This window comes from Aureobasidium subglaciale (genome assembly GCF_000721755.1).
Source record: "Aureobasidium subglaciale EXF-2481 unplaced genomic scaffold scaffold_19, whole genome shotgun sequence".
Taxonomy (NCBI): Eukaryota; Fungi; Ascomycota; class Dothideomycetes; order Dothideales; family Saccotheciaceae; genus Aureobasidium; species Aureobasidium subglaciale.
The window spans coordinates 162,062-187,579 of NW_013566976.1; the positions used below are offsets into that span (position 1 = coordinate 162,062).

The following is a 25,518-nucleotide window of genomic DNA, read 5'->3' on the forward strand; positions in this document are numbered from 1 at the left end:
CTCAACCCCCACCATGATGCGAGAAAAGCCGGTCAGCTTCATCCGCTCCGATCCCCGAAAATGCCCCATCTCGCCGAGTCAGTGTTGGCAACGATACTGGTAGCCGTCTCAGACACACAGCATAACCTACCACAACTTCCACTTCGGCTACCCCCGCTCAGATCCCTGCGCTTAGCTTTGGTGATAGATCCACCGGATCGAATCTCTTCCCTCAATCTCACTGGCACTCCAGCCTCAACATGTCTCAGCTGCCCTCTTGGAGATAATGTAAAGACACCTCAATCGACGGTGTGGGAAGAATCGAGTTTTCACGGGCATCCCGTCACCGTATGACGAGCAAGTTGGGGAAAGAGTTCGTTTCGGGATGAAGGCGTGCAGCTACTGAGCCCCGGCACTTAACACGTATGGCGCTGATACTATGTCGAGGTTTAAAAAGTCTGTACTGAAGATGAGCCCTCAAGACTAGCAAACGAAGTTAGTGGTATCAGTACATAGACGAGGTGTTATGTAGACTCTTCGTATTTGGGTGTTTTCTCGTGCCTCGATTCCCGTGCATAACCTATCATCCATCCGCTCAGATTTTCGTCTAGACGCCTTCGGTTTCTGGAAACCATATCTATCGATCAAGAGCGTTGAAAGGAACGAGATAAGCAAGCTGTCCGTCTCGCTCTTTTTGCAGTAGCCAAAGGCCGACCAGAGCTGCAAGGTCCTTTGTTCACGAATGACGCTTTTGGCAAGCTTTCGCCCAAACGCCTACTTCAGTGCAGTAAAAGGTGACGACATGTGGCTTATCGAGACACACAAAAGAGCTGATAGATATCCACAGCTTCACCGTGACTACTAAGACACCCATCCCGCTGTGGTGGGATATTTCCACGTGAAAGATTGCATGTAAAGCAAAACTTTCTCACCAAGCTTGTGAGTCGAACCCATCGCCCCCTTCATCTTACCCATATATGTTCCCCGAATCCATGAATTACCGTCGGTCCTCTGTTTGGTGTAACGGCTTAACCAATCAAGACTCACGCACCAAAAAAGAGCCTCTGACCCAAAACGTACGTCTTGGATAGCAATACGCAGCTGACGACCGACATCAGTGACTCAGATCGTGGACGAGTGGAAGGCCTTTCTGATACTGAGGTACTAGTTTTGCTATTTTGTTCGACAAAGATGGCAATTGTTGATGAATGCTGTTTCTCTGTCAAGTGGTACAGTTTGAGAGCTTCAAGGTAGCGGCGCTGTGCACAGGCAGAAATATATTTCTTAGACATCTCTCACCCCAATGCCTGCTCCCAAGTCAGCTTTATGATCGAACTTCGCTCGAGACAATCCAATTGTCCATCAAGCATGGACTTTCTAAGACAATGTCGCACGAGAGACAGATGTTTAATCTCTCTTGAGACCTCTGGGGAATCCAGGGAAGCGTCTGTTCCGGAGGAAGTTGATAATGCACATATATACCCACCGCTGCTGTGTATCTTTGCCATACATCTTACAACAATTCAAGCATTTACACCACCACCACATTGACTTTCAAGATCACAGCCGGTCTGTCAGTCATTGGAAAATACCCGTCCTCAAGCAAACGACCCTATCACCGCCATCATGAACGTCACTGATCTACTCGCCATCCTCGTCGGCGCCTACACCGTCGACACTTTCTTTAGAGCTCATCTCTGGCTTTTCTCGACAGCTTCGCTATCTTGTCTCGTCGCCAGGTACATCATTCTCAGCGGAACACGCTATGATCGTGTTCTTTGGGAGATCCTCATTGCGATCAAGGAGTACAGGGAGAATTACTGAGGCTGGGGCCGTTTTTTTTTTTGGAAGGGCTTCTTGATCCTTCATTGTTTCGAGGACTCTGGTGCGGTAGGTGGAGTCGTGTGGGGAAGGAGTTGTGTTCTCGACCACTTCACACAGCTTTTCACCCAGCTGCTTGTCAGACTCTTACTCATCACTACAATCACATCCCCCATCAAGTTGCTCGAATCGCAAAACACCTTCTATCGCCGAAGCTCAAGTTAAAGAAAAGACGTCTGATGGCCACAGGCAAAACTTATGCATACAAAGAAAAAGTAAAAAGGTAATGAAGTAAAAGAAAAAAGTTTTATTTTTCACTGCCCACTTACGCAGTCAGCTTATTAGCCGCAACCCTCAATATCCTAGCCGCACGTTCAAGTTGTTTCTGCGCGTCTTCCCACCTCGCTTCTTGAAGTGCATCCCTGACAGCAGGGAAATAAGCAGCCGCATAGCCATCCCAAAGCTGTGGGCCGAAAATGACGTGTTTATATTGTTCTCTACCTGGTACCTGTTCCCGACATTAGTAATCATGTTCTGGGAAAAGGAGGTAGAAAGGGGTTACTTACACCATAAGGACCTTCCTCGCCAGTGGTAGGGAGGTCGAGGAGATTAGTTTCGAAATCTATAACGCGGGAGTTGTGTTCGATGCGGCGAAGAGCATAGGCGTTGGACTCGAAGCCTCCACTTCCAGCTAGCACTTTGGTTGCCCACATATCGTCGAATTCATGGAACTCTTTGGCTTTTGCGACAAAGGCATCCACAGCTTCTCGTAAGGGTTGTACTGAGAAGGGTGTTTTAGCAATGTCGGTTTTCAAATCTTTGGCGGTGGCAGCGGCGTCTTTTTCAAGTTCGTCGATGATGGGTGATAGAGCTGCAGCGTAGTCGTTCAGGTCAAATGGTATGATCGGTCGATCTGCGATTTCTAGGATCAACAGAGCCCATACGGTGGCAAGTGTTTTGTGGTATTGGAAGTCCGGATCTCCATATTTGGTCATCCATTCGAAAGTCTCGTAGCAAGAATGGTAAGGATATCCGTTTTCTTCGCCTTCAAAGCCAAAGTCCAGAGATGACGTGCCGGCCATATCCTGGAATGGAACATAGTCTGAGCCAGCCCCGAGACCTTCAATCTTTTCATTTCGTTCGTCGAACAGTTGGCGCAAAGTGACGTTTTTGTATGGATCAGAGACACGGTCGAGGACGTGCATGAGTGCTTTCTTGTACACTGGCGAGCCAGCAACACGGAACTCGGAGCCAGATACACCAACATCGACATTCAGGTATCCGACGCCATTCTTGCGCAGATAGTCCATATTGTCCTCGACAAACTCGGTAGAGCCGACAAAGTTGTATTCCTCTGCATCCCAGGACACGAATTCGATGGATCGCAGAGGTCGCCATCCGAGTTTTATAAGGTCACCGAAAATAGTGACGACTTCCATAAGGACAGCCTGAGAGCTTCCAGCATCGACACTGCCAAAACACCAGGCATCACGGTGGGATCCAACGATCAACTTCTTCCCTGGGGTCTCCATACCTTGCACTAAGCCGTGGACGTTCCAGATTTGCTGCTTGGCGTTCACAGAGTTCTCGTTGACAAGCCTGATTTCCGGTGATCCCTTGTCGCCAGTCCACCATTCGACATCGGGAACACCTCCCTCCCAGTCAGATGGAACTTTCTGGCCATGACCTTTCAGTGCCATGAGTAGGTGTTGGGCGTCTCTCCAAGCCAGTGGCAGGCTAGGGATTTGTGGTAGACCAGTAATATTTCCATTGATGTCCCCAATCAGCTTGGCATCCTTGGTCGAAGCGTATCCAGGAGTCAAGGGGTCTCCCACAACCAAGCTAGAAAGAGCGACGGATCCTCTTTGGACAGAGTCGCGCGGTCTCCACGGACCATCGGGCATTACTGCACCTTTCAGGAAACCGTCCTCCTTTGGATCCGAGTAGATGAGACAACCTGCAGCTCCAGCCATTTCAGCAGCCTTGACCTTCATACCGCGATCAGCCTCTGTATGATAGTATCGCACCAAAGCAATGGCTCCATCCAATTCGACACCCATGTCTTTCAATCGTTTGAAGTCCTCTCGGGAGCCGCCATTTGCGTAAACCAGATGACCGGTAACATTCCCTTGTTTCGAGTATCCATGCCAGTTCAGCGTCTGTTGTTTTTCTCTCCCCGAGTCCTTGAAAACCGACTCTTCCTCTAGCAAAGCAGTCCATTTCCTGTCCGGCGGAGAAACGATCTCGACGTTGCGACCGCCCGGTTCCGGGTAGTTCATGTAGACAAAGTATTCATGCATTCTGACGTCATCCAAGTTTTGAGCCTGCCAATTGGTCTGGACCCATTCTGCCAGGTAGAAGTCGCCTTCTGTACCTGCGACGTGGTCATATGATGTAATGTATTCGAGGTATTCGGATATGCGACTCGGTGAGAGTGAAGCCTGCTCTTGTACTCTAGCGCGCACACTTTCTGGATCGTAATGCTGTGCCATGTGACCGGCGTTGGGGATAATGTCGAGGGCGAAGAGGATGTATATCAATGCGGCAATTGTGAAGAGGCCGAACAGACGGGCTATCACAGGCAAGCTGAGACGAAACTCTTCGGGTATCGTGGGTAGTCGCTGGCGCAGCGATGCAAAGGAGGGCATGGAGAAGCGGCGGAACGAAGGTAGACTGCTCCATGTATGCGACAACTTGCCGAGGAATTGACCTCGCCGCCGGCCTGTTACAGAATCGGGCTCGAGGATTTCCATCTCTTCCATATCTCGCCGCACGGCCGCCTCTTCGTCGTCATCGTCTTCGCCGTTTACTTCTGGTAGGTACAGGTCGCTGTCTTCGCTCGGTCGCGGTGACTCTGCGGTGGGCGGTCGGTATGGGCCATTGCGGGCTGCTTGGTGTTGCTGTCTCCCTAGTAGACCCTGACGTTCCGTCTCGTCGCTCGTCTCGTTGTTCGTGTTCGACGACGACGGTCGCGAAGATGTGGCCTCCTCATACGAAGGAATAGGGAGGTGCGCATATTTCTTATAGGGGTCCTCGCCGCTCATGGCGTCGGCGATTCGAGGCGGCGCTCGTCTTTCGGCGGTGGAGGCCTGTGGCGGGAAATGCAGGCAAGTATCGTGTCGATTTACAATTATGTTATCATCCTGTTGGGGTATATCCAATCATTCATCCCGGCTCTTCCAAATGATCAAAGCAGTTGGGCATTGGACAGTTGGTGTGTTCCTTGACTTAGCACCTCATCACTTATCAAGCGCTATTCGGCCTTGGGGCCAAGATGGAGAAGGGGGTGCGTCAGCTTCCGCGGCTTCCTGAAGTCCCGCTCCACTTCAACGTATCAACTCATCGTATTCACTCGTATTCAATATATCTGGTAGGATTACGGATGTCTCATTACTTTCTGCCAACAATGCCACTCGCGAAAACAATGACCTTGCTCAACACCTTGAATCCAAGTCCGAGTAACCATACGATCGCCTCGAACGAAAACCCAAGCAAATACAGAATCCCTCGGGTCAGGCCTGGCAGCCTCTCCTTTTCGTCATTGCCGTCTTGCTTCTTCCCCTTCTTGCTTCGCCGCCAGCGGCTACCTTTCTCCTGCTTCGCTCCACCAGTCTCTTTGTATGACATGTTGGGAGGTGCTGCGAATGTTTCTGCTTTGGTCTTATCTTCGGCAAGCTTGCTTTCCGTGAATGCGACCGCCAAAACGGCACATATCGCTTTGTCAATCATGTACTTGCTCTGTAGCTTCCTAAACAGACCCAAATCAACTTCGAGTGTCTCAGTGTCAAGATCGAGGCAGACCAGCTTAGCAGCTTTGGCCATAGACTTTTTTGCGTTGATCGACTGCTGCAATGTAATTCGTGCATTGCTCTTCTTGGAAAGGTCGAAGGTTCCTTCAACGTAGATGATGAAGTCGCTGGCACGTGGATGTCGCAGATCATACTGATATTCACGGGCACCTTCCGACATGCGTACAAGCTGGCAAGACTCGTTCGCCTTGGCCTCGGCTACTGCGTCAAATGCTAGTTGTGCAGCCTGTGGTGATGATGCTCGAGGGTCGTATCGCGCGATGGCATTAGCTCTATGCGTTATAGCAGCCGCTTCGAGAGCGGCGAACGCTGCCTGTTGTGGAAAAATAGTCGTCTCGCATTTGGCTCCTGTTTGTAGTGCTGAAACGTCCAGCTGAGCAATAGGCACAATACCAGTCCTTGCTGGGTGGTGACGACGAACAGAGAGCTCGCTTGAAGCATCCGAAAGCGAAATAGAGTAGAAGGTACGGCCCTCTCGTGATCCGAATCGCACCTCGGTAGCAGTCGAGCCAACACCGATCTCGTCTCGATGCATTGCCAACTTGACTTTCTCAGACTGAAACAAAGCATTCTGACCACTAGCAGCATTCCACAGAGCCTGTAGCTGAGAAAGTCCGGCAGCAGAAGTTGGTGATTCAGGCGAGGGCAGATTCGTGAGGGCATGATGTTGACAGTTCGTGCGACGCTCATGACTGGGTCGAGGTACATTATCCGTTGGATAGTATCGCTGTTGTGATAGAGGCAAGGTCGGATCGTACTCGGGAAACATCGATTTGATGGGCGGTGACACGAGATTTGGCTCCGCAGACGCAGTGCTGTTTGACCGCGCGAGCGTTGATCCTGGAAAATTGGAAAGCGTTTCGCTTGACGTGGTGTCGATAGATATCTTCCGAATAGCAACAGCAGGCTTCTTCTTCGTAACACGAGTAGCTTCACGAGATCGCCCAGTATCCATGACGCGATGATCTGAGGAGGAAGAAGAGACATGACTGGAGAAGGATGGCTTTGCAGTAGCCCCTGATGACTGCGCGGTGACAGGCTTGTCGACCTCAGACGTAAGCTGTACAGCAAGACCTCGAAGCTTCCCAGACGTAAATAGCTTCGAGCTGACTACGGGTGATGGTGTGTTACGTCTTGCGTGAACATCCTCAGCTTGTCGCAGACAAGACTTTGGCGGTATTGAACACACAGGCGATGGAAAGAGCGACAATGTTTCGGATGTCATGACTGGAGAATCAAAGTATTGTAAACAACTCACGGCGGGGATTGAAAACTCGAGAGTTGATTTGAAGAAAAACTGTCGTTGCGGACGAGACTTACCTTGTATGATTTATAGTTGCGTACCAGTAAGACGGTCACGGTATCGTAGCCGCTGTTCGAATCGATAGCGTCTGTATGCTTTTAGGGCTGCAGACTTGTAACAAGTCAGAGACAGATGCACAAGCTTCCTCATTGCACAAGAGAGCTATTGGATGATATTGACAAGGTAGCGTGTGATGGGTTGCCATCGTTGGTCGCTTGAATTAGCGCCCATGAGCACAAACTGTGTTGAAGCGCTGGTCGAAGGTGTGTCACGGCGCGTACACCGTTGCTTGATTGGTAGAGGACCAGCGATTGCGATCAATTGGTTGGCTCAAGAGTGAGCGCTCGATACCAGCGCACGATTGTCCTGCGTAAGAATGTGTTTTTCACAGATCCATGTAACACTCAGTAATGGATGACTGGCTTGAAAATGCTGTGAAGGCCGAGTACATTGACTGCGATCGCGTAGAATGTCTTGGCACTTTCCGTTCGCGAATCGGGACCTCCTAATTTGTGTCTTCCAGATTTGTCCCTTTCGTGCTGTTCACAAATCGTCACTCGCGCAATCTGGACACTCGAGAGCTGTGAGAATGCGCCGTTCACCTTTACTGGCCTCGATCACTTGATCACTCGAGGCTTCAGATTTCCGCCGGAGTGAGATGGCTGCTTTAGGCACATTCTCCAATGTACACAGACTGAGATACATCATCGACTGACTCTGAGATTTCCTGATCCAGTTCACAAAAAGTGTAAGCTGTCTAAGTTGCCAGTCTCCACGAGTGTGCTCATGCAATATGATATGAATTCACGTCATACTAGGGAGCAACACGGACTGAGGTATCTTCTCCTGTGTCTGCAAGTCTCCCGTCACTAGCACGATGTAGCGCACGCAAGTCTTTACGAGCATGTTGTACTAACAAATCGCAACCTCAATCGCTTTATCGCCGCCGTCATCATCCGTCTCGAGGGCTCGTATATGATCAGATCGCTCACATTACAACTCGAAGCATTTCTTCTCACAAACTGGCTTGAAGCTGATGCTCTACGAGAGGCAATCAGGAAGGACGGTATGCCACAAATAAGGTTGCTATTGGAAAACAAGTCCGACGATTAGCCAGACTGGTTCTCCCATGTGCCAACAACCTTATCGTTTTCTCTTTGATGGTCTCCGTGCTTCTCGGTAAGACAAGGGGTGCACTGGACTATATCGGCATTAGGATAAGTAACCAAACTCTCGGGAACATACTTCGAGCACTACCATGAAGTTGCAGACGTCTCGAAATCGACACAGATATGGCGAACTGGTCTCCCACGAAAAAGCCACATCATGTCTGTTCGGACTTATGGAGTTTGCTGTCTGGACTACACCATGTCAAACTGCGCATGCAATCGCTGTGCAGTATGATGTTGTGCATCAATTCTGCTGACCCAGATGATCGACTTGGCCAAACGGACTTAACTGCTCCCACTCACACGGACAGGCAATTCATCGTCATGGCAGGCCAACTGCGTACTCTGAGCATCTGCACTCGCTCAAAGGATGGAGCTAGACCGACCTTTGCCGGGTAGTTATCTCCAGCTCAATCTAGGCTCGGATCTTTGCGAACCTTGGGGTCCAGGATCCAAGGACGGAAAGCCTTCTTAAAGATATGCTAGAGACATCTTCAGCAAGAGCCATGAGATATATAGAATTTGGGCACCTTCGGATCAGGTCATATTTCAATGCAAGCGCTCGACCATGTCTATATCGGGCTATTCGACCTTTCCGCCGGAAGTAATCATGAAAGAAAACGAGTGCCTGCCAAAGTCATTTCCAGAGATAAAAATTCGTATTGGCTTTGTTGTCTAAAACAGATTTCTTTGTGGGTCGTGTATGCCGGATTTGGTAATTGTGTATACCTAGCCTAAGTACCGAGTCCGCCTGTCAAGTTCGCATCTTCTTTTGTTTTCAATTCAAGCTCGTGACACGGGTTCCACAGAGTCAAAAATGTCCGGAGGTATGCGGCCACAGATCGCAACTACTGGATCTATACCATTTGGTGCAATGGTCGACAAATATACAATCGAAGCTCTCAACGATGAGGGCTACGTCAACTGCGTTGTCAAATCTCCCGACCCACTATTCTACAATGCCTCTGGCCACGGTGCCGATTTACGCTATTTCGAATTTCAACGACAGCTTATGCAAAGCTCAGACCAAAAGCTGGTGGACGATGAGGACGAGCATATGGGTATGCTCGACGAGTACTTTGCAGAAACAGAGCCATTGCACATTCACCCGTGCTTACAGCGATCGCAGTGGAGAGGACTCACCGGTGGAGATTGGAACGCTATCTTGCCGAGTGTTGAGGTAGCTTCGCGCATCTTGGACGAACAACACATTGCAGGCTTTTTCAGCGGCTTGGACAATAAGGTAGGCGACTTGGCCGATGATTTTCATGTCGAAAATTATGAAAATGACTACAAGAAGAAATTCACGCGGTGGGAAATGGATCGCAAGGCAGCGCGTGATCCTGTTTTGAGGGATACGATGTTTGCTATGATGTTCACACGACACAAAAGTACTTTGCAATTCGCAGACTTGGGAAACGATTGCGACGCGACAACAAGCTGGTGAGTTGAATCTGTTCAAGGAGGCCAATCCAAGTCCGCAAGTATTAACAACTACCCATTTAGGAACATAAAGCATGGTCTCTGTTTGATGCAACTGAGCGAAGAATTCTTGAAACTCCTTCGTCGAGATCCTGGCTATGGTGCGCAGCAATGGTCAATGCCGTGGTCCCCTGGGATCAACGAAGAGTCAGCAAGGCTGCGTACCAAGGTCCACCTCGCCATTACCATCGTACACGAATTCGCGCATTGCTTCTGGATACTTGGACAGCACACTAATCCCGCCGAACCGTACTTGGGAGACCGCCCAATCAACGAGCTCGGCTTTGAGTTGGAGAACATGATTTTCGGGGGCCATGTCAACCCGATTGGAGACCACAGACATCCTACAAATCCCTATGGGTTCATGATACAACGCTTTCCTGGTCAATTACTGTGGTATGACAAAGATATGCAAGTGTTTCCGAAAGGTATGCCAGAGGCCTATGGCGCGTCTTGGACTACTGCATATCCCGTCCATATGGATTGGTGCAGCAAATTGTTCACAAAGACCTTCTGGGATGATGAGGTCAGACGATACGGCTTCGAACGCTGTCGACTTGAGAGACGGAAGGGTGTTAGATCTGTAGGACAGAAAGATGTACTACCCAGCAAAGGGTGTGACGACTCAAGCCCACGGTCCCAGCGTCGTTGGAAGAGAGAACAAGCTCGCAAAAACGAGGCAATGACACGGGCTGTCAAGAACATGAATGTCGATCCAAGCGATACTGAGGATGAGAACTCTGACGGTTTCGTCATCCTACATGAATCGGATGGAGATACTGAGATGTTGGATGCATAGCGGTTGGCCGTTTTCTTCCCTCTTTTTGGGCCACATCTTGTAAAACACAGTCGTGCCATAAGCATATCGGAGCAAATAAGACATGTGGCAAGGCATGATGATACTTGGTACCAACAAAGCTAACGCAGAGACTAGACAAGAAGATGAATCTCGGCGGTATCGCTGCCGATCCATAAAGCATAGTGCCTTGAAACAGCTTTGAGTGCGACAGTATTCCGCGCAGGAGAGATTCTACCGACGTGCAGATTTAGCTGTCCATAGTTGCGATTTGATTCGAAATCTCACTTCTGATAACAAAAGCCTCATGTACTCAATAACTGCAGCTCATAGACATCACGAACTGAAGCTTGTAAGAAGCAGCGGCTGACGGTACGCATGTCCTTCCAGAATACAGACACCATGCATTGACATGGCGAGAATGTTGTTACTGCATATGCACATGATTAGACTGAGCATGCCTCCTCATAGCCAATCTGCGGTGTCCGATCCTAGCGGTTTCGGCATGACTTCCCAACCGACTTCGCAACCAGCAATCGTTGCGCTATGCTTGACTGCTACCATATGTCCAAAACTAGTCTGTCTAGCTTCCAGATACTCGGTAGGTACATCCGATTGCTGCTTGTAGTCATCGCATTCGAAACCAGTCTTTCCTGAGTATTGTCCCAGACTGCGTAGATACTTCATGGTGCCAGCTAGTGAGACATTTACTTGCCAGGCGCCACCTTTGACTTCACGACGGTATAGTGCTGCGATGACCCCAAATGCAAGCAGATAGCCGCTTGCATGATCTAGAGCTTGGCAGGGCAGTGGACGAGCTGCTTCTCCATTACCTGCATGTTGCGCCTCAGATACGTTTATGCCTGAGCAAGTTTGTACCAATGAGTCGAAACCACGGAGGTGCGACCAAGGTCCCGTTGGGCCGAATGCCGACATGTTTGCAATCACAATGTTGGGATTGAGCCTGACCAGATTTTCGGCCGATAGGCCGTGCTTCGCAAGACTGCCCGGTCGGAAGCCCTGGATGAAAACATCACAATCCCTAATGAGATCTAATAGCTTGGCCTTGTCGGCTGCGTTGCGAATATCCAGCTGGACTGTTCGTTTACCTCGTCCGAACTCACGATCGATGCTTGGTATGTCTGGAAGGCTCGGCGATGTGATCCAGATAGCGTCGGCGCCATGAGCAGCCAGAGTCTTGCCGCATAGAGGGGCTGCTATCACACGACTCATCTCTAGCACTCGCAGACCGTCCAGACACCTGGCTGCGCCTTTGCTCATCCTTCTGGGGCAATTCCCGTGGCTGTCCGAGGGCAAAGACTGGAGCAGTACGGGCATATCACTGATAGCTCTAGACTGAGGCAATACATCCCACTCGCGATAAGATCGCAGAGCGTACGCTGCAATACTTCCCTGCACGGTCGCAGCATTTTCAAGTTCAAGACTGCGCCAATTAGCAATCCTTTTGGCGAGTTGCTCTCGCGTAGAACCTCGGGGAAGGCCAACCAGATCCAGCATGCCATTGGAGTGATTGGGAAAAGAGTCATGGACTCGAATGTGTCCATCGGTGGTCTTGTGGAGTCCTCCTATAGTATCACGAGGCGAAGATGGTGTTTGCCCATCTATTGTGTAAAGCCGTTCGGATTTGAACTCGATGACGGCGTGTCGGGGAGGAACCTTCACCTTCGGCACCTGGACTTTTTTCTGCACGGCGTAGAGCTGGGCTGCAGCAAGCGCGACCAGGGCAATAGAGCTTTGCGCAATCACCCCTATTCTGAACGATGATGGTAAGCTAGGTATGTCAGCGTCGAGTTCGACACGCGACAATGTCTCTGATGGAAGACCGAGGGCTGTCCATAGCTCCTCAATAACATCCGCCGCGTCGTATGAACTACGGTCCCTCGTCACGAGGCCTTCCACCGAGATATTTCTGCAGCCACTTTCCGTGCCCCGCATCGTGAATGCGCAGCGTAGCGTGCGGAGATGAAGTTTCCAGACCGAGACTTCGATACTGCAGATGGCGATGGTGCTGGCGATGGCGATGGCGATGGCGATGATTCGGGAATGAAGAAGTCCGAAAGAACTCGGACAACATAGCCCGAGGACCCCGCACAGGGCTGGGCATGCGGGAAAGCAGAGTGCGGAATCGGCCGACCGGTTTGATGAATCTTGATCGACACGCCAAGCTAAGACCTTACACTTTTCAGACTTTGTTCTTCCCTCCTGCTCGCCTTTCATGTCTACAAGGGTCGTATACCTGTTGTTAGCGATCATGGCTTGATACTCGACGTACTATTGGGTCAAACTTTGGCTCAGTATAAACTTTGATGCCTGATCCGCTCGGCTCTGCACTCGAAAGTTGAGGTTGTTGTTGACAGTCGTCACCAGAACCTCCACCCACGACAAAACCAAGCTCGTGTTGTTCAAGCCATAGCTCGAACGACGTCAACAGTGCATATGGTAATGGACAATAACACTCCACATTGCTCGCTTCGGGGTCCCCATCTCACAGCCAAGTCCTGGACCGGCGTCTAGTGCTTGCGGATCCACATGCTACACCACCCCCGCAAACGGACGCCCGTGGGGAACCAGGATCACCGTCATTGTCTGGGGGCTGGGACCGTGTCACGATGTTGCAGTGGTTGTCTTCCGATATTCGGCAGGTAAAGTAGGACTGAGTCGCCGCTTCCATACCAACTTTCGGCCGACAGTGAACGCCTTTTCTGACTCGATCGCGAACAGCGAGGCGGACTGGGAACTAAAGTCAAGCCCCCTCAAAGTATGTTGTGATTATGAGCACCCCACTGCTCTGTCTTCTTGGAGCCCTACTGTAGCTGCGGGGAAGATGTCTACGGTATAAGAAGGCTCGAGTATCGCCGCTTCAGTGCTTTCCAAATCATCGCGCCTCATTTCAGTATGTACAACCTTCAGTCGAGCGTAGCACTTCTCCTCCTGTTCGGGCAGAACATTGCTGCTCAGAACTCTTCTTGGGACCATTCGTTATACACAAGTAGCCCTGGTGTCTTCCCTAGTCGTACGTGAACTGAAGCATGCGCGATTTGGTGATACTGACGGAACCCAGCAAACACAACTGGTATCGGTTGGGAAGATGCTCTGCAGAAAGCAAAGCAATTGGTTTCTCAACTGACCCTTGAGGAAAAGGTTGGCTTGCTTACGGGAGAGCCCAAGGGTCCCTGCATTGGTAAGATGAGTTGCAGGCAGTCTTTTTGGTTTTCTTACATGATGCAGGTAACATTGCACCTATTCGCCGAGTCGGGTTCAATGGCTTGTGTCTACAAGACGGCCCGCTTTCAATTAGACAAGCAACCTATGCCTCTGTCTTCCCGGCAGGTCTCGCTGCTGCTTCGTCTTGGGACCGTGACTTAATCCGCCAGAGAGGCGAGTATCTTGGAGCCGAATTTAGGGATAAAGGTGCACATGTTGCCTTGGCACCGGTGGTAAGGGACTAGATGTCATCTGAACGTTGATGAAGCCCATACTGATTCTCCAACCACTACAGGCTGGACCTCTTGGAAGATCTGCCGATGCGGGTCGAGGATGGGAGGGCTTCTCGCCCGATCCATACCTCACTGGTATTGCTATGAAGGAGACTATCGAAGCTCTCCAGGGAGCCGGTGTCCAGGCTTGCGCAAAGCATTGGATCGGCAATGAGCAAGAAACTCAAAGAAATCCCACCGTATCACCCAACAATAGGACTATCGAAGCTGTCTCTGCGAATATCGACGACAGAACTATGCATGAGCTTTACATGTGGCCTTTCGCTGATGCGGTCAAAGCTGGCGTTGCATCAATGATGGTCAGTATATGGATGTTAGTCAAGTAAAGCAGATGTTCCTAACGTCACTACAGTGCTCGTACAACAGGTTGAATGGCTCCTACGCTTGCCAAAATAGCAAGGCTCTCAACGGTCTTTTGAAGGAAGAGCTCGGCTTTCAGGGCTATGTCATGTCTGATTGTAAGGCAGCTGTCCGATTTCACGATGAAATAAGCTAATCGACTGAAGGGGGAGCCACACATGCAGGGGTGGCTAATATCGAGGCCGGAATGGATCAAGACATGCCAGGTTCCATCACGTTCTTCCAAGCCGGACCATCGTACTACGGCCAAAATCTGACCAACGCTGTCAACAACGGAACTGTTCCAATGTCGAGGATTGATGATGCTGCTCACAGAATCATGACTCCCTATTTCTTCCTCGGACAGGACCAAGACTATCCTTTGATTGATCCCGCCAGTGGCTCCGTCAATATTCTTGGTGTTCAGCCCTATCTCGATACCTTCCAGTTTGGAGAAGCGAACATCGATGTCCGCGCCGACCACGCAGATTTGATCAGAAAACTTGGCTCAGCAGGTACCATCCTCTTGAAGAACACAAACAACGCTCTACCTCTTAACAAGCCAAGAAACATCGCTGTATTTGGTAACGACGCTGGCGATCCGGAGAACGGTCTGTATTCACTGTCTCTTACTGGCAATGGTGACTTCGAGCAAGGACATCTATCGGTTGGAGGAGGAAGTGGAACGGGTCGTCTCACTTACCTGTCGACTCCTCTTGACGCCCTGAAGGCTCGCACTAAAGAGGACGGCACTCTTCTTCAATGGAACCTGAACAACACACTCTTGACAGACCCTACGCCAAATGCTGCTTTCGGCGCAATTTTCCCTTATCCTGATACCTGCATCGTCATGCTCAAGACCTGGGCTTCCGAAGGCAACGATAAGGTCAGCCTTCTACCAGACTGGAACGGTACAGCTGTCGTTGAAGCCGTTGCTGCGTACTGTAACAACACCATCGTTGTGACGCACACATCAGGCCCTATCGTCATGCCTTGGGCTGATCATCCTAATGTCACTGCTATTCTCGCAGCTCACTTCGCTGGAGAGCAGTCTGGTAACAGCTTAGTTGATGTCCTCTATGGTGACTACAACCCTAGCGGAAAGCTCCCTTACACCATAGCCTATAATGAGTCCGATTATGCTTTCGCTCGCATTACCAACTCTACTGAGTTGAGATTGACCGAAGACCCCAACGCTTGGCAAGCAGACTTTGAAGAAGGTCTTCTGATTGACTACCGTCACTACGATTACTACAACTTGTCTGTGCAGTATGAGTTCGGTTACGGTCTCTCGTACACCAACTTCAGTATGTCCGACGTCAAGGTTCATCGTCTTGCTGCCCAGAACCTGACAGCCCGTCCTGCCGATGCCGGCACCATTCCTGGTGGCAACCCGCTGCTTTACGATACTCTTTACGAGATCACCGTCAAGGTCAAGAACACTGGCTCAATCGCCGGCGACGCCATTCCTCAACTTTACCTTTCTCAGCCTGTTGATGCTTTGTTCGGACGTACCCCTGTCCAGGTACTCAGAGGCTTTGAGAAGGTGCTTCTTGGTGCCGGACAAACCAAGACCGTCACTTTCGCTCTTCAGAGAAGAGACTTGAGTTTCTGGGATGCTGTGCAGCAGCAGTGGATTATTCCTGCTGGACAGTTTGGCGTCAGAGCTGGATTTAGCAGTAGAGATATTCAGGTCACTTCTGGCTTCACGGCTTTGTGAGTAGTGGTGTACACGGTCGACGTGATTACGATGAGTATATAATGTCGAACCTTACCACGAATGATACAGTATAATTTTGTATAGTCTACCCAGGAGAACGGGCTCCCCAATCCATGTGTTGTGCGATCCGAGCTTCTCATGAAGTCGATTGTGTGTTGCATTCCAGCGCTGCGCCTCGTGACTGTAGTTACACTTCTAATGAATCTTGTGAACCGGCATGTTGGTCTTAGACCTCCCCCAGCATGTTCAAGTCTTCTTGCTCCTCCTCTACCTTGATCTTCCGACCTTCTATGACTTTCTGAGACTTGGCCCAGCGCACTAAGCAACCGCGAATTAGTACCAGCTCCACGTCCATGTTTCGCGCGCATGTACTTACAACCACAAGCATTGCAAAGCGTCTTCGCACCCAGGGGACCCTTCCGCCACTCTGTAGAGGCTATGGATCCACAATCATTGCACAGATGCGCCTTCTGATCTTGTAACTTGCGCTTCATTGCACGAGGTTTCGCGATCCAATAGCCAGTGTCGAAGGCTAATTGGACACGTGAGGGCGCCATGCCGATTCCCTCATCTCCTATCGCAGAGTCCACTCGTGGTTTACCGTTGATGATTTCTGGGTCGTCCTGAGAATCATCGCTTCCTGTCGTTTTTGTATCTTCTGCATGATGCATCAAGACACGCCGTGCTGTAGCTGACTCAGCATCAGACTCTTCTGATTCTTCTCGACGCAAATGCTGGACCTTGTTGATGAGCCGAGCTTGTTCAGTGCACTGCTCGAGAAAGGAGTCCATCAAGGATGTGTTGGGAAGCTTGTAGGGCTTCGCAGTAACCAGACACATCCTGGTGTTTTCTAGAAGGACACCTCCGAGCGTCACATCGCCGGTATATGACTTGAATGTCGAGTCGAAAGGCACAAAGCTCTTGTCAGCTCGACGAAGCCTGTGATAATATCTCCAGGATCTTCCCGCCTCCATGTTTGCGTCATAATCCAGAAGAAATGCTGGCATGTCATCGACACTCATGCATGTAGCGATGTATCTCCCGATAAGAGATCGTGGCGCAGTTTGAAGCAAAGAATGGCTTGCTGTCGATGCATGTAGGATGCGACCATCTTCGGTTAAAACGAGAAGCAGGTCCTGGATACCGTCCGTGATCTCCTGGTATAAATCCACGGAGGCATTGGTCGGTAGGTCGTCAGTGGGAACACAGGATCCAGACGCCATGCGAGTCGGATAGCATTGGACGTGAAGAGACGGGCTGCTCACGTTGCCCGTCAATCAAGGACAATTAGAAGCATGTACAGGACTTCGGACATTTTAAGTGCCAGCCATTGACGGGTGGCAAACAAATTAATTTAGACTTTACCCTGAACGGAGAAAAGTCCGCCCCCTGTCGGAAGAGCCGTGGGGTTCTATTGTCGTGGTGGCGAGATCGAGAAGTTCTTGCAAAGTGTCTCAAGCTCTATGAAAGCCCATGATGCTCAGCATGCGGGAATCGACGGGCAAAGAGCCTCAGTCTATAGAAGCTGTCAACTGCAAGACCTCAGAATCGGCAGCTCGAAAGTATCACTGCCATGCTCAGCAGCTTTCGAATTGGATTCATACAATCCTGCTTGTGTATCTTCCCGTGCGCAAAGCTGGGGCTACTCGAGTCATCAGGCTCACTCTGAGTCAGCCTCATCTTTCTGACTTCTTCCCGACGCGTTCTCCGTGGATGCTTACGCAAGCGTTGGGCCGCGAGGGACCGGGAACGACGGTTCGTAAATGTTCAAGAGAGGCAAGGAATTACCATCGATTGACGAACTTGTCGTATGGGAGTTCTGAATCGGAAAAACTTGCTTCGGCTGTGTCGCCTTAGGAATGGACTCTAAGCAAAACTGCAGGTACATGACCACTGACGGCCAAACGATGCGCCGACATGTGGCGCGATGTTGACCGTGGCCAGAACCTTTTGGCTAAGCCACGCAAATGTGTTCCACAGAGGCACCGTGCGGCATGGCCAGACGACAACTTTTGGTTGAGGCCCGAAACATGCAGAGACCCCGAATTGTCGACAAGGTTGGTACTTTTGGTATCCACGTTCAGTCCAAGGTCTCGTTTGCATGAAGGTGTGGTATGCAGCACCTTAGTACATGAGTCTCTGCTCGGTCAAAAAACTCGCGACTAGCCCGAAGGGTAGCCCAGCGATCGACAAGTGTATACCGGAGCCATGTACCGGTCGAAAATACAAAAACGTACAGCAGCAGGGATACCCACGTGGTCACCCACCGTAGTACTAATCTGCCGTTCAACTGCTTATGTATGGCAGAGCGGACGGGATGCCCAGTTTTCAGCTGACTATGGCCGTACGTGTAAAATGCGCTGCCAAACGTAATTATCAAGAGTCACGCTTTGATGCCGTATCGTAGAACATCCGTTACTGTGCCTTTGTCGTTGATTGACGCCGTAGCTGCGAACTTGGTTTAACTCTTGGACGACCTGCTACCGATTCAGACGATTCGCTGGGTCAGAACTGCTCTAAGCGGATGAGGTGGTGTGTAGGATCTCGTCAGTCCTGAGGCAACCACAATTGTGTAGGGGTCTGAGTCGTTAATCAGCCTTCGCCTAGATAGTAAGATTCTGGGGGAAAAACGTGCCTGTCGTCGTTCTCAATAGGCAGAATCTGATTGCACAAAGTAACCGTGTCCTATGTTAGCAGAAGGACAGCTACGTGAGAGAAGGTGAAGTTGATGTCGCTGCTGATGACAATCCCTCCAAGTGCGTCGATGACGCTGTGCATCGCGGGTGGGATGGTTTCGTACTCCGTATAAGAGATAGGCTGGACCCTGGAACTGATCAAACAGCGATCATGACCGCGACATTTCTTGTGGGCCGTCCTGTCCAGCAGACAGTATCACTGAGCAAACAGCAAGGGAGCAGATTAGGCAGGTCAGTGTGGTCTTCCAAGATTCTATGCATCAGATCATGCTGTGCACGCGATCAAGCGGATGGCAGCAGGTTCGTTCTTTCTTCTTGCTTCCGTCGGTAAAGGCTGCCCGCTACCGAGCCCAACCCGCGAATCTTGACTTGCTGTTGTGCTACTCGTACGTACGAGTTCCGAACGCTGTCGGATATTTTGCGTCTCATTCCGATATCCTTGACACAGTCATTTGGGTTGTCGCAACGAGCAAACGCGCGTTATCTCGGCCGCATGGTAAACTCGACAAGCGTCAGACGCGCAAGGGTCAAGAAATTGACTACGAACTTGGCCCTGCGCCTAAGCTTTCCTGGGCAGGTGCTATCGATTAGCCCCAGATGGTTCACCATGACGGCATCGTTTATCTATGTTTTACGAGAATGTTTAAACTTCAACCTGCCTAACCGGGGAATGATCAGTGTCGAGCTATGATATTGTTTACCAACAGATGGGGGGTTCCGTGATTTGCTTGGTGTGCGCACGCGAGGGAAGGTGCGAGTGAGGCTGTTATAAACTCTTGCTTGCCGCCAGCGCCGTTGATTTGAGCATCCACATTCTTTGGAGAATTGTTCCCGACATTGTTACTATGCGCTTCTCACTACTTCAGATTGGCGCCGTCCTTGGGTTGGCTGCCTCAGTCAGCGCTTCTTCGCCTGGCCGCAATGTTTTCGAACGCGCGGAGAAATTGAGGGCAAAGGCTCCTATCATTGAAAAGAGAGAGATTGGCAAGCCCTTTGAACACCCTAGACTTCAGAAGAGAGCTTCGCCCTACCTAAACAATGCGACCGAGAGTTAGTTCTTCTCAGGCTTCTGGCGGGACCTGTTTCGCAGAAACTAACCAAAGTCACAGAGTTCTGGGTAAACGGATCTGCCATCCCTGATGTCAAGTTTGATGTTGGCGAGTCCTACGCTGGTCTTCTGCCCATCAGTGGTGCTGCCAACGAGACACGCGAGCTTTTCTTCTGGTTCTTCCCCTCGACCAATCCTAACGCCACCGAGGAGATTGCTATTTGGTTCAACGGAGGTCCTGGATGCAGTTCGCTCAGTGGACTCTTGACGGAGAACGGTCCATTTACTTGGGTATTTTCCTCTCGCCGAGCCTAGTAATACCATATATATGACACGTACTTACCGTCTTCTAGGAAGCTGGCACGCTCGAGCCTGTCCAAAACCCCTACACGTGGGTTAACCTGACCAACATGCTCTGGGTACGTATGGAAGAGTAAGGAACGAACAATGACCGTGTACTGATCTTCTTCAACAGGTCGAACAGCCCGTTGGAGTCGGCTTCTCCCAGGGTGTGCCCAACATCACCAACGAAGCTGAACTTGGTCTGGAATTCGCTGGCTTCTACAAGCAGTTCGTTGACGCTTTTGGCCTTCACAACTGGAAGGTCTACCTGACTGGCGAATCCTACGCAGGCAAGTCAACTTCCTTTCTGTGCTACAACGACTTGGACTAATACGTCGATATCGTTACAGGCTTCTATGTACCTTACATTGCCGATGTCTTCATCAACATGACCGACTCTGTGTACTACAACCTGCAGGGTATCGCTATCAACGATCCCATCATTGGCGATGAAACAGCCCAGCAGCAGGCTGTCATCGTGCCTTACGTCGACTACTGGGAGAACGTCATCTACCTCAACGACACTTTCCTGAAGCAGATCCACGACCGCGCCGACCAGTGCAACTACACCTCGTACTTGGAGAAGTACTTGACTTTCCCTCCGCCCCAGGAGAAGTTCCCCCTTCTTCCCAACCCTTACGCCTCCGACACCTACGAGTGTGACATGTTCGACACTGTCTACGAGGCAATCCTTCTGGTCAACCCCTGCTTCAACATCTACCACATCACCGAGTAAGTGCTACATATCTCTTCTACCACACCAGCTTGCTAATAACACACAGAACCTGTCCTCACCCATGGTCAATTCTCGGCGGTGTCAACACTGGTGACTACATTCCCTTGGGAGAGGTTGTATACTTCAACCGCACCGACGTCCAGAAAGCCATCAACGCTCCTGTCGGCACCAACTGGCAGCAATGCACCAGCGTCAATGTCTTCGGTGGAGCCACTCAGAACCAATCGTTGAGCGACACCAGCCCCGGCCCTGCTCTCGATGGTACCCTCCAGCGCGTCATCGAGTTCACCAACAATACAATCATTGGTTCAGGTAACCTGGACATGCTGCTTTCCACCAACGGTACTCTTGTCGCTATCCAGGGCATCGAGTGGAACGGTAAGCAAGGTCTTCAGGAGTACCCTGGCAAGGAATTTATCGTCCCATACCACCCCGAGTACAACGGTGGTGCTCTCTCAGGAGCTGGCAAGGTTGGATACTACGGTTCCGAGAGAGGTCTCACTTTCTACACTGCTCAGCTCGCCGGCCATGAACTTCCTGGCTACGCTCCTGGCGCCGCATACCGCTCCATCGAGCTCTTGCTTGGACGCATCGATTCTCTTGCCTACGATGGCGACTTCACCACACAAACTGGAAATTTCACTGGCAACGGAACTATCTACGCCGAGAGAATGTTCTACTAGAAATCGAGAGATGCTAGCATATCTCCGCGCATGGCGCGTGAGATAACCTTGGCTGTGATCAAGTTTCTCGCATGTTGCATCGTCAAGTGCTGATGAAGCATGCTTTTAGCGGAGATGATGATGATGATAGTAAATGTTGCATCTCTAAGCTGCCATGAATTCAATTACCTAAGACCACAAGCAGTTCTAGCCAACTTGTTGCTTCCTCCCCTTGTGTTAAGCTCTCTCACTCCTGTACTCCAGCTTCCAGAGACCAGGGTGCTTCCCACAGCCATCATCTGCCGAAGCTGATGTCACGTTCATCTTCCTCAGAATCACATTCACGTGTAAGTTCTCATGTTGCAAGATTAACAGACCATCATCAAGTCGTCTGTCAAGTCTTGTGCTCTAGGTTGCAGATACGAAGGAGATATAGGTGATTGTGATATCTCTAGCTTCGTGGCTCCACAACTGATGCAAACAGCGGCGACCGTCGAACATGCTCGGTGACAAACGCTTCGGACCAAGCCAAAGGAAAAGGTTCCATCCCACCAAGCCTTCGCAGTTGAGGCGCGCACCAGTGACAAAAACCAAGGTCGCGAGATGCAGTTAGCCTGCAATAGAAGCAGTGTTGTCGCTCGCGACAACACCATCATTGCGCAAGAAGCCCAGCTTTCACATCTTCCGTGGCGCAATTGGCTAGTGCGTTCGACTGTTCGCTTCTCAGACCAGAGCAAATCGAATATATCCATGCATATCGACCGCGAAAAAGCCAAAAAGTAAGCTCTTCCGCCTGGGCTTGAACCAGGAACCTCTCGATAACAGATTTCCTTGCGAAAATCTAACAGTCGAACGCGCTAGCCAATTGCGCCACGGAAGATGTGAAAGCTGGGCTTTCCTGTAGCTGTTGGTTGAGGAGTTTTCCATCTCTGGGGTATATATTCACTTGACCAAGCAAAACTCAATTTTGCTCGGTCGCTCAGTGCAACTTTTAGAGCTGAGCCTTCTCGCGGTACGTGCTTGGTTGAAGCCTAAGACATTGAGAGCGAAGGAGAAAGGGAAAAGAACAATCAACGATAGCCAAAAGGCGTTATGAATTCTGCTCGCGATGCGGACCGAGTTTGACTTGGAAAAATGCAAGCTTGAAGACAATGCGACCGTGTGAGGCTCTGTCAATCATCGGCGCGGCTGAAGCAAAGACCACGGCGGCTGATGGCGTGGAGACACCTGGTCTCCTCTTGATCTCTCTGACCTAGACATTTGAGCGAGTCGATAGGTCTCTCACCGCGTCCGAAATGCTCCTGGGTTCTGTCCTCCTTATCATTGTCAACATGCTTGCAGATCCCAACCCAGTGCCTCTCGGTCCACATCAACAACCCCGAATCGCGAATTGACGGTATTCAGACCAGGACATGAATCAGTGTCCCTCCGTCCTCCTGTTATCATACTTTCAATCGCAAAGTATGCTTTCCATATCCGCTGCAGGATGAAGACGCGGCTCGCATCAATTGATTAGCAACACACTGTGGCTGAACCTTTGCCAATGGCACCAGCGTTTCATTATTCAAGATCATAACGGGTTTGCTTGGTTATTTTGTCGTAGCGGGTATCTTCGGTCGAAAATTCTGATCGATGACTTCGAGGGCCGTGAGAAGATCCAGACTTTGGGAGGATGTCACTGCCGGGTCGGCATTGAGTGGGAAATCGTCAGCACCGCTCAACAGCTCATAGACTACAGATAACGCTTTGCTGCGCTTTTCCTGTTCGGATGCTGGGACTCGGTACCTGAGGTGCAGACACTTGGACGTATGGCTCTTCTGGGTAAGTAGCGTGTGCTACATTTAGAGTTAGCCTGGGGAGCGTTTTGAGTTTCTTGTATGATGCTTGTAGGTATGCAGGTCGAAAAGGTAGATTGCAATGGGTTTAGGTACATGTGGATCTGGAGCCTCCTCGTGGCAGTAGAACTTAGGTCCACTTCCCCCACGAGTCTTTTTCGACTCGACCTCTTCTCTCCGGTGGTTTGGTTCCGATGGAGTTCAGTACTGCTATTGTGAGTGTTGTCTTCTACTGAAGTCTGTTTCTTCTGGACTGACTGGAGTTCTCAGATAGCTCAGGTACTTTTACTCACATTGACATTGTCAATCACTGGCTTAAGATGTTTCGTTCGCCTGAGGATTGAAGCACGCGCCCTTACCTTGTCTGACTATTTGGTTTGGGTGGGCTGCGTCTTCACGATACTATTCGTACTATGTCAAGGCATTGCGTTGAATGCTGCACGAACGCATCCACTTGTGGACGCTACATATACCGACTCGACAACATATCTCAAGGTATGTCAACATCAAGTCTCACTACTGTTGTTAGTCTAACAGCGTGTCAGGCTGTCTATGCATCATGCTTCTTCTTCGATGTCGGACTGTTCATGCCCAAAGCTTCTATCACAGCCTTCTACTGGTGGCTTATCCCGATTGTGTTTAGAAATATGCGGTTTCTACTCTGGATCACCACAGTATACATCTTCCTCGCCGCCATCGCCGCTGTCCTGGTTGATGTCCTTCTTTGTGTTCCCGTCCATTACAACTGGTCTCTGAACTATGATGAGCAAGGCCTATCGGAATTCATGGGCCGACTTTTGGGTCAACTGGACACTGAATTTCTCGGCGGATGTGATACGTATGGAGAACCCATCTTCATAAATTTGAGTTATATGCTGACACGATCTACAGTCTTTTTCATCCCCTTCTTCATCATCAAGTCTCTCAAGCTGCGTCAAAGACAAAAGTTCGGTCTCATCGCCGTCTTCTCCCTAGGCTTGATCACCATGGCCATAAGTTTTGGTCGCTTCATGATCTACACAATTTCAAATTACGACCTCGGTGACAACGATGGAGGTATGCACACACTACCCTCCACTCTTAGCACTCCAGCCCCTACTAACCACAATCTTAGCGGTCATGTGCACAGCAGAAATGTGCACCTCCCTAATCGTCGCCTCCCTCCCTGGTCTAAAAGTCCTGATAACCCGCACCGTCGCAAACCACTCCTCCTCCCGCTCAACATCCGGCTACAACAAATCCTCCGAACCCCACCCTCCCGCCCCCAGCAGCCGCATCGCCAAAATCGCCACACGAATATCTCGACCCAGAGATTCTGTAGATGATAGTGAATTCGAACTCATCTCGGTGAGTGCTCAGAATAAAGAGTTTGGGGGTAAATTGGCAACGGCGGAGAGTGTGGATTTGGAGGATGAGGGGATTGTGGTGAAGCATGATTTTTTAGTTGAGCATGGTGGGGAAAAGAGGGGGAGTTATCAGAATACTACGAGTTTGCCTTTTGTATGAGGAAGGTAAACGGTAGTTGGGGTGTTCGGGACAATTCTCAATTCATGACCTCAGCAGAGCGACCGAGTCGCATGTCAAATTAGCATCTTCGTCAGTCTTTACACCGACCTCACCATCTTGCACTTCCAAGACCGAGAAGTCAGTCTCATTTCTGCCGTCGCCCAGATATCTGGGCCACGTTGGTCTCTGTACTCCAGCATCTCCATTTGGGTCCAAAGTCTTGGCAAACGAGATTCAATAATCTTGAGCGCAAAGGTCTTTCGTATGACCGCCCTCATACGAAGAATCAATGACATCCTTGAGTGCAGGTCCAGACAGAGCCCTGAGATATGCAAGGGTGGAGCAGTTGCTGGCCGAGAGGATGTCGAAGTATTGTGCGTTCAAAGTTGTTCTATTCTTGTATGTCTGCATCTAGGGGTATTCTGGGATTACAGCCCTAAATGGAGGAGTAGGCTCACCGCCATACATGATAAATTGAATCGCGCCTCCGCTTGCACTTCCGCCCCAGATGGTGATCTTAAAGAGGTCACCGCCAAACGCACTGATGTTGCGCTGCACCCATCTAATGGCAGATCTTTGACCGAATAGTCCGACGTTAGCAGAACCATCTTCCTGGATGGGATCAGGAGAGAGAGGAAACTATAGCCACCTAGTCGATACTGGATTAACACAACGATGAGACTTCCGTTAGAGCGACTGACAAAGTTCGGGCCGCCACCATGTGTATTCAAGAGCACAGGTAGGTCAGAAGACTGAG

General features: G+C 50.3%; 7 protein-coding genes across 7 annotated transcripts; 3 read left to right on the top strand and 4 right to left on the bottom strand.

Annotated features, from left to right (window-relative positions):
* Positions 1–2,008: 2,008 nt before the first annotated feature.
* AUEXF2481DRAFT_42544 (uncharacterized protein) lies at positions 2,009–5,062 on the bottom strand. Its single transcript, XM_013485899.1, has one exon. It carries the CDS (start codon positions 4,842–4,844, stop codon positions 2,328–2,330), a length of 2,517 nt encoding a protein of 838 aa, XP_013341353.1. The 5' UTR covers positions 4,845–5,062; the 3' UTR covers positions 2,009–2,327.
* An 89-nt stretch (positions 5,063–5,151) lies between these two features.
* Positions 5,152–7,304, bottom strand: AUEXF2481DRAFT_42545 (uncharacterized protein). The gene is made up of 2 exons (XM_013485900.1): positions 6,930–7,304; positions 5,152–6,836 (listed from the first exon to the last, which is right to left on the bottom strand). The coding sequence occupies exon 2, from the start codon at positions 6,832–6,834 to the stop codon at positions 5,191–5,193; it is 1,644 nt and encodes a 547-aa protein (XP_013341354.1). The 5' UTR covers positions 6,835–6,836; positions 6,930–7,304; the 3' UTR covers positions 5,152–5,190.
* A 3,520-nt stretch (positions 7,305–10,824) lies between these two features.
* On the bottom strand, positions 10,825–12,315 carry AUEXF2481DRAFT_31729 (uncharacterized protein; the record flags this gene model as incomplete). Its single annotated transcript, XM_013485868.1, has 1 exon — positions 10,825–12,315. One exon carries the CDS (start codon positions 12,313–12,315, stop codon positions 10,825–10,827), a length of 1,491 nt encoding a protein of 496 aa, XP_013341322.1.
* A 657-nt stretch (positions 12,316–12,972) lies between these two features.
* On the top strand, positions 12,973–15,936 carry AUEXF2481DRAFT_81896 (glycoside hydrolase family 3 protein; the record flags this gene model as incomplete). The annotated part of the gene is made up of 6 exons (XM_013485970.1): positions 12,973–13,393; positions 13,442–13,561; positions 13,609–13,817; positions 13,880–14,176; positions 14,230–14,335; positions 14,384–15,936. Exons 1-6 carry the CDS (start codon positions 13,276–13,278, stop codon positions 15,934–15,936), a joined length of 2,403 nt encoding a protein of 800 aa, XP_013341424.1. The 5' UTR covers positions 12,973–13,275.
* Positions 15,883–17,621, bottom strand: AUEXF2481DRAFT_42549 (uncharacterized protein). The gene is made up of 2 exons (XM_013485901.1): positions 16,313–17,621; positions 15,883–16,254 (listed from the first exon to the last, which is right to left on the bottom strand). Exons 1-2 carry the CDS (start codon positions 17,157–17,159, stop codon positions 16,163–16,165), a joined length of 939 nt encoding a protein of 312 aa, XP_013341355.1. The 5' UTR covers positions 17,160–17,621; the 3' UTR covers positions 15,883–16,162.
* Positions 17,622–19,477: 1,856 nt separating this feature from the next.
* Positions 19,478–21,441, top strand: AUEXF2481DRAFT_47771 (uncharacterized protein; the record flags this gene model as incomplete). The annotated part of the gene is made up of 6 exons (XM_013485940.1): positions 19,478–19,682; positions 19,742–19,971; positions 20,034–20,099; positions 20,156–20,312; positions 20,373–20,754; positions 20,805–21,441. 6 exons carry the CDS (start codon positions 19,478–19,480, stop codon positions 21,439–21,441), a joined length of 1,677 nt encoding a protein of 558 aa, XP_013341394.1.
* Positions 21,442–23,902: 2,461 nt separating this feature from the next.
* AUEXF2481DRAFT_31733 (uncharacterized protein) lies at positions 23,903–24,761 on the top strand (the record flags this gene model as incomplete). The annotated part of the gene is made up of 3 exons (XM_013485869.1): positions 23,903–24,086; positions 24,147–24,311; positions 24,370–24,761. The coding sequence occupies 3 exons, from the start codon at positions 23,903–23,905 to the stop codon at positions 24,759–24,761; spliced, it is 741 nt and encodes a 246-aa protein (XP_013341323.1).
* Positions 24,762–25,518: the final 757 nt, after the last annotated feature.

Bases quoted from the DNA above. Each gene is read 5' to 3' on its own strand.
- AUEXF2481DRAFT_42545 (XM_013485900.1), bottom strand. From the start codon at position 6,834: ATGACATCCGAAACATTGTCGCTCTTTCCATCGCCTGTGTGTTCAATA.
- AUEXF2481DRAFT_42549 (XM_013485901.1), bottom strand. From the start codon at position 17,159: ATGGCGTCTGGATCCTGTGTTCCCACTGACGACCTACCGACCAATGCC. The intron at 16,255-16,312 runs GTAAGTACATGC...GCGGTTGCTTAG, and splicing joins GCTTTGCAATGCTTGTGGTT to TGCGCTGGGCCAAGTCTCAG.
- AUEXF2481DRAFT_42544 (XM_013485899.1), bottom strand. From the start codon at position 4,844: ATGAGCGGCGAGGACCCCTATAAGAAATATGCGCACCTCCCTATTCCT.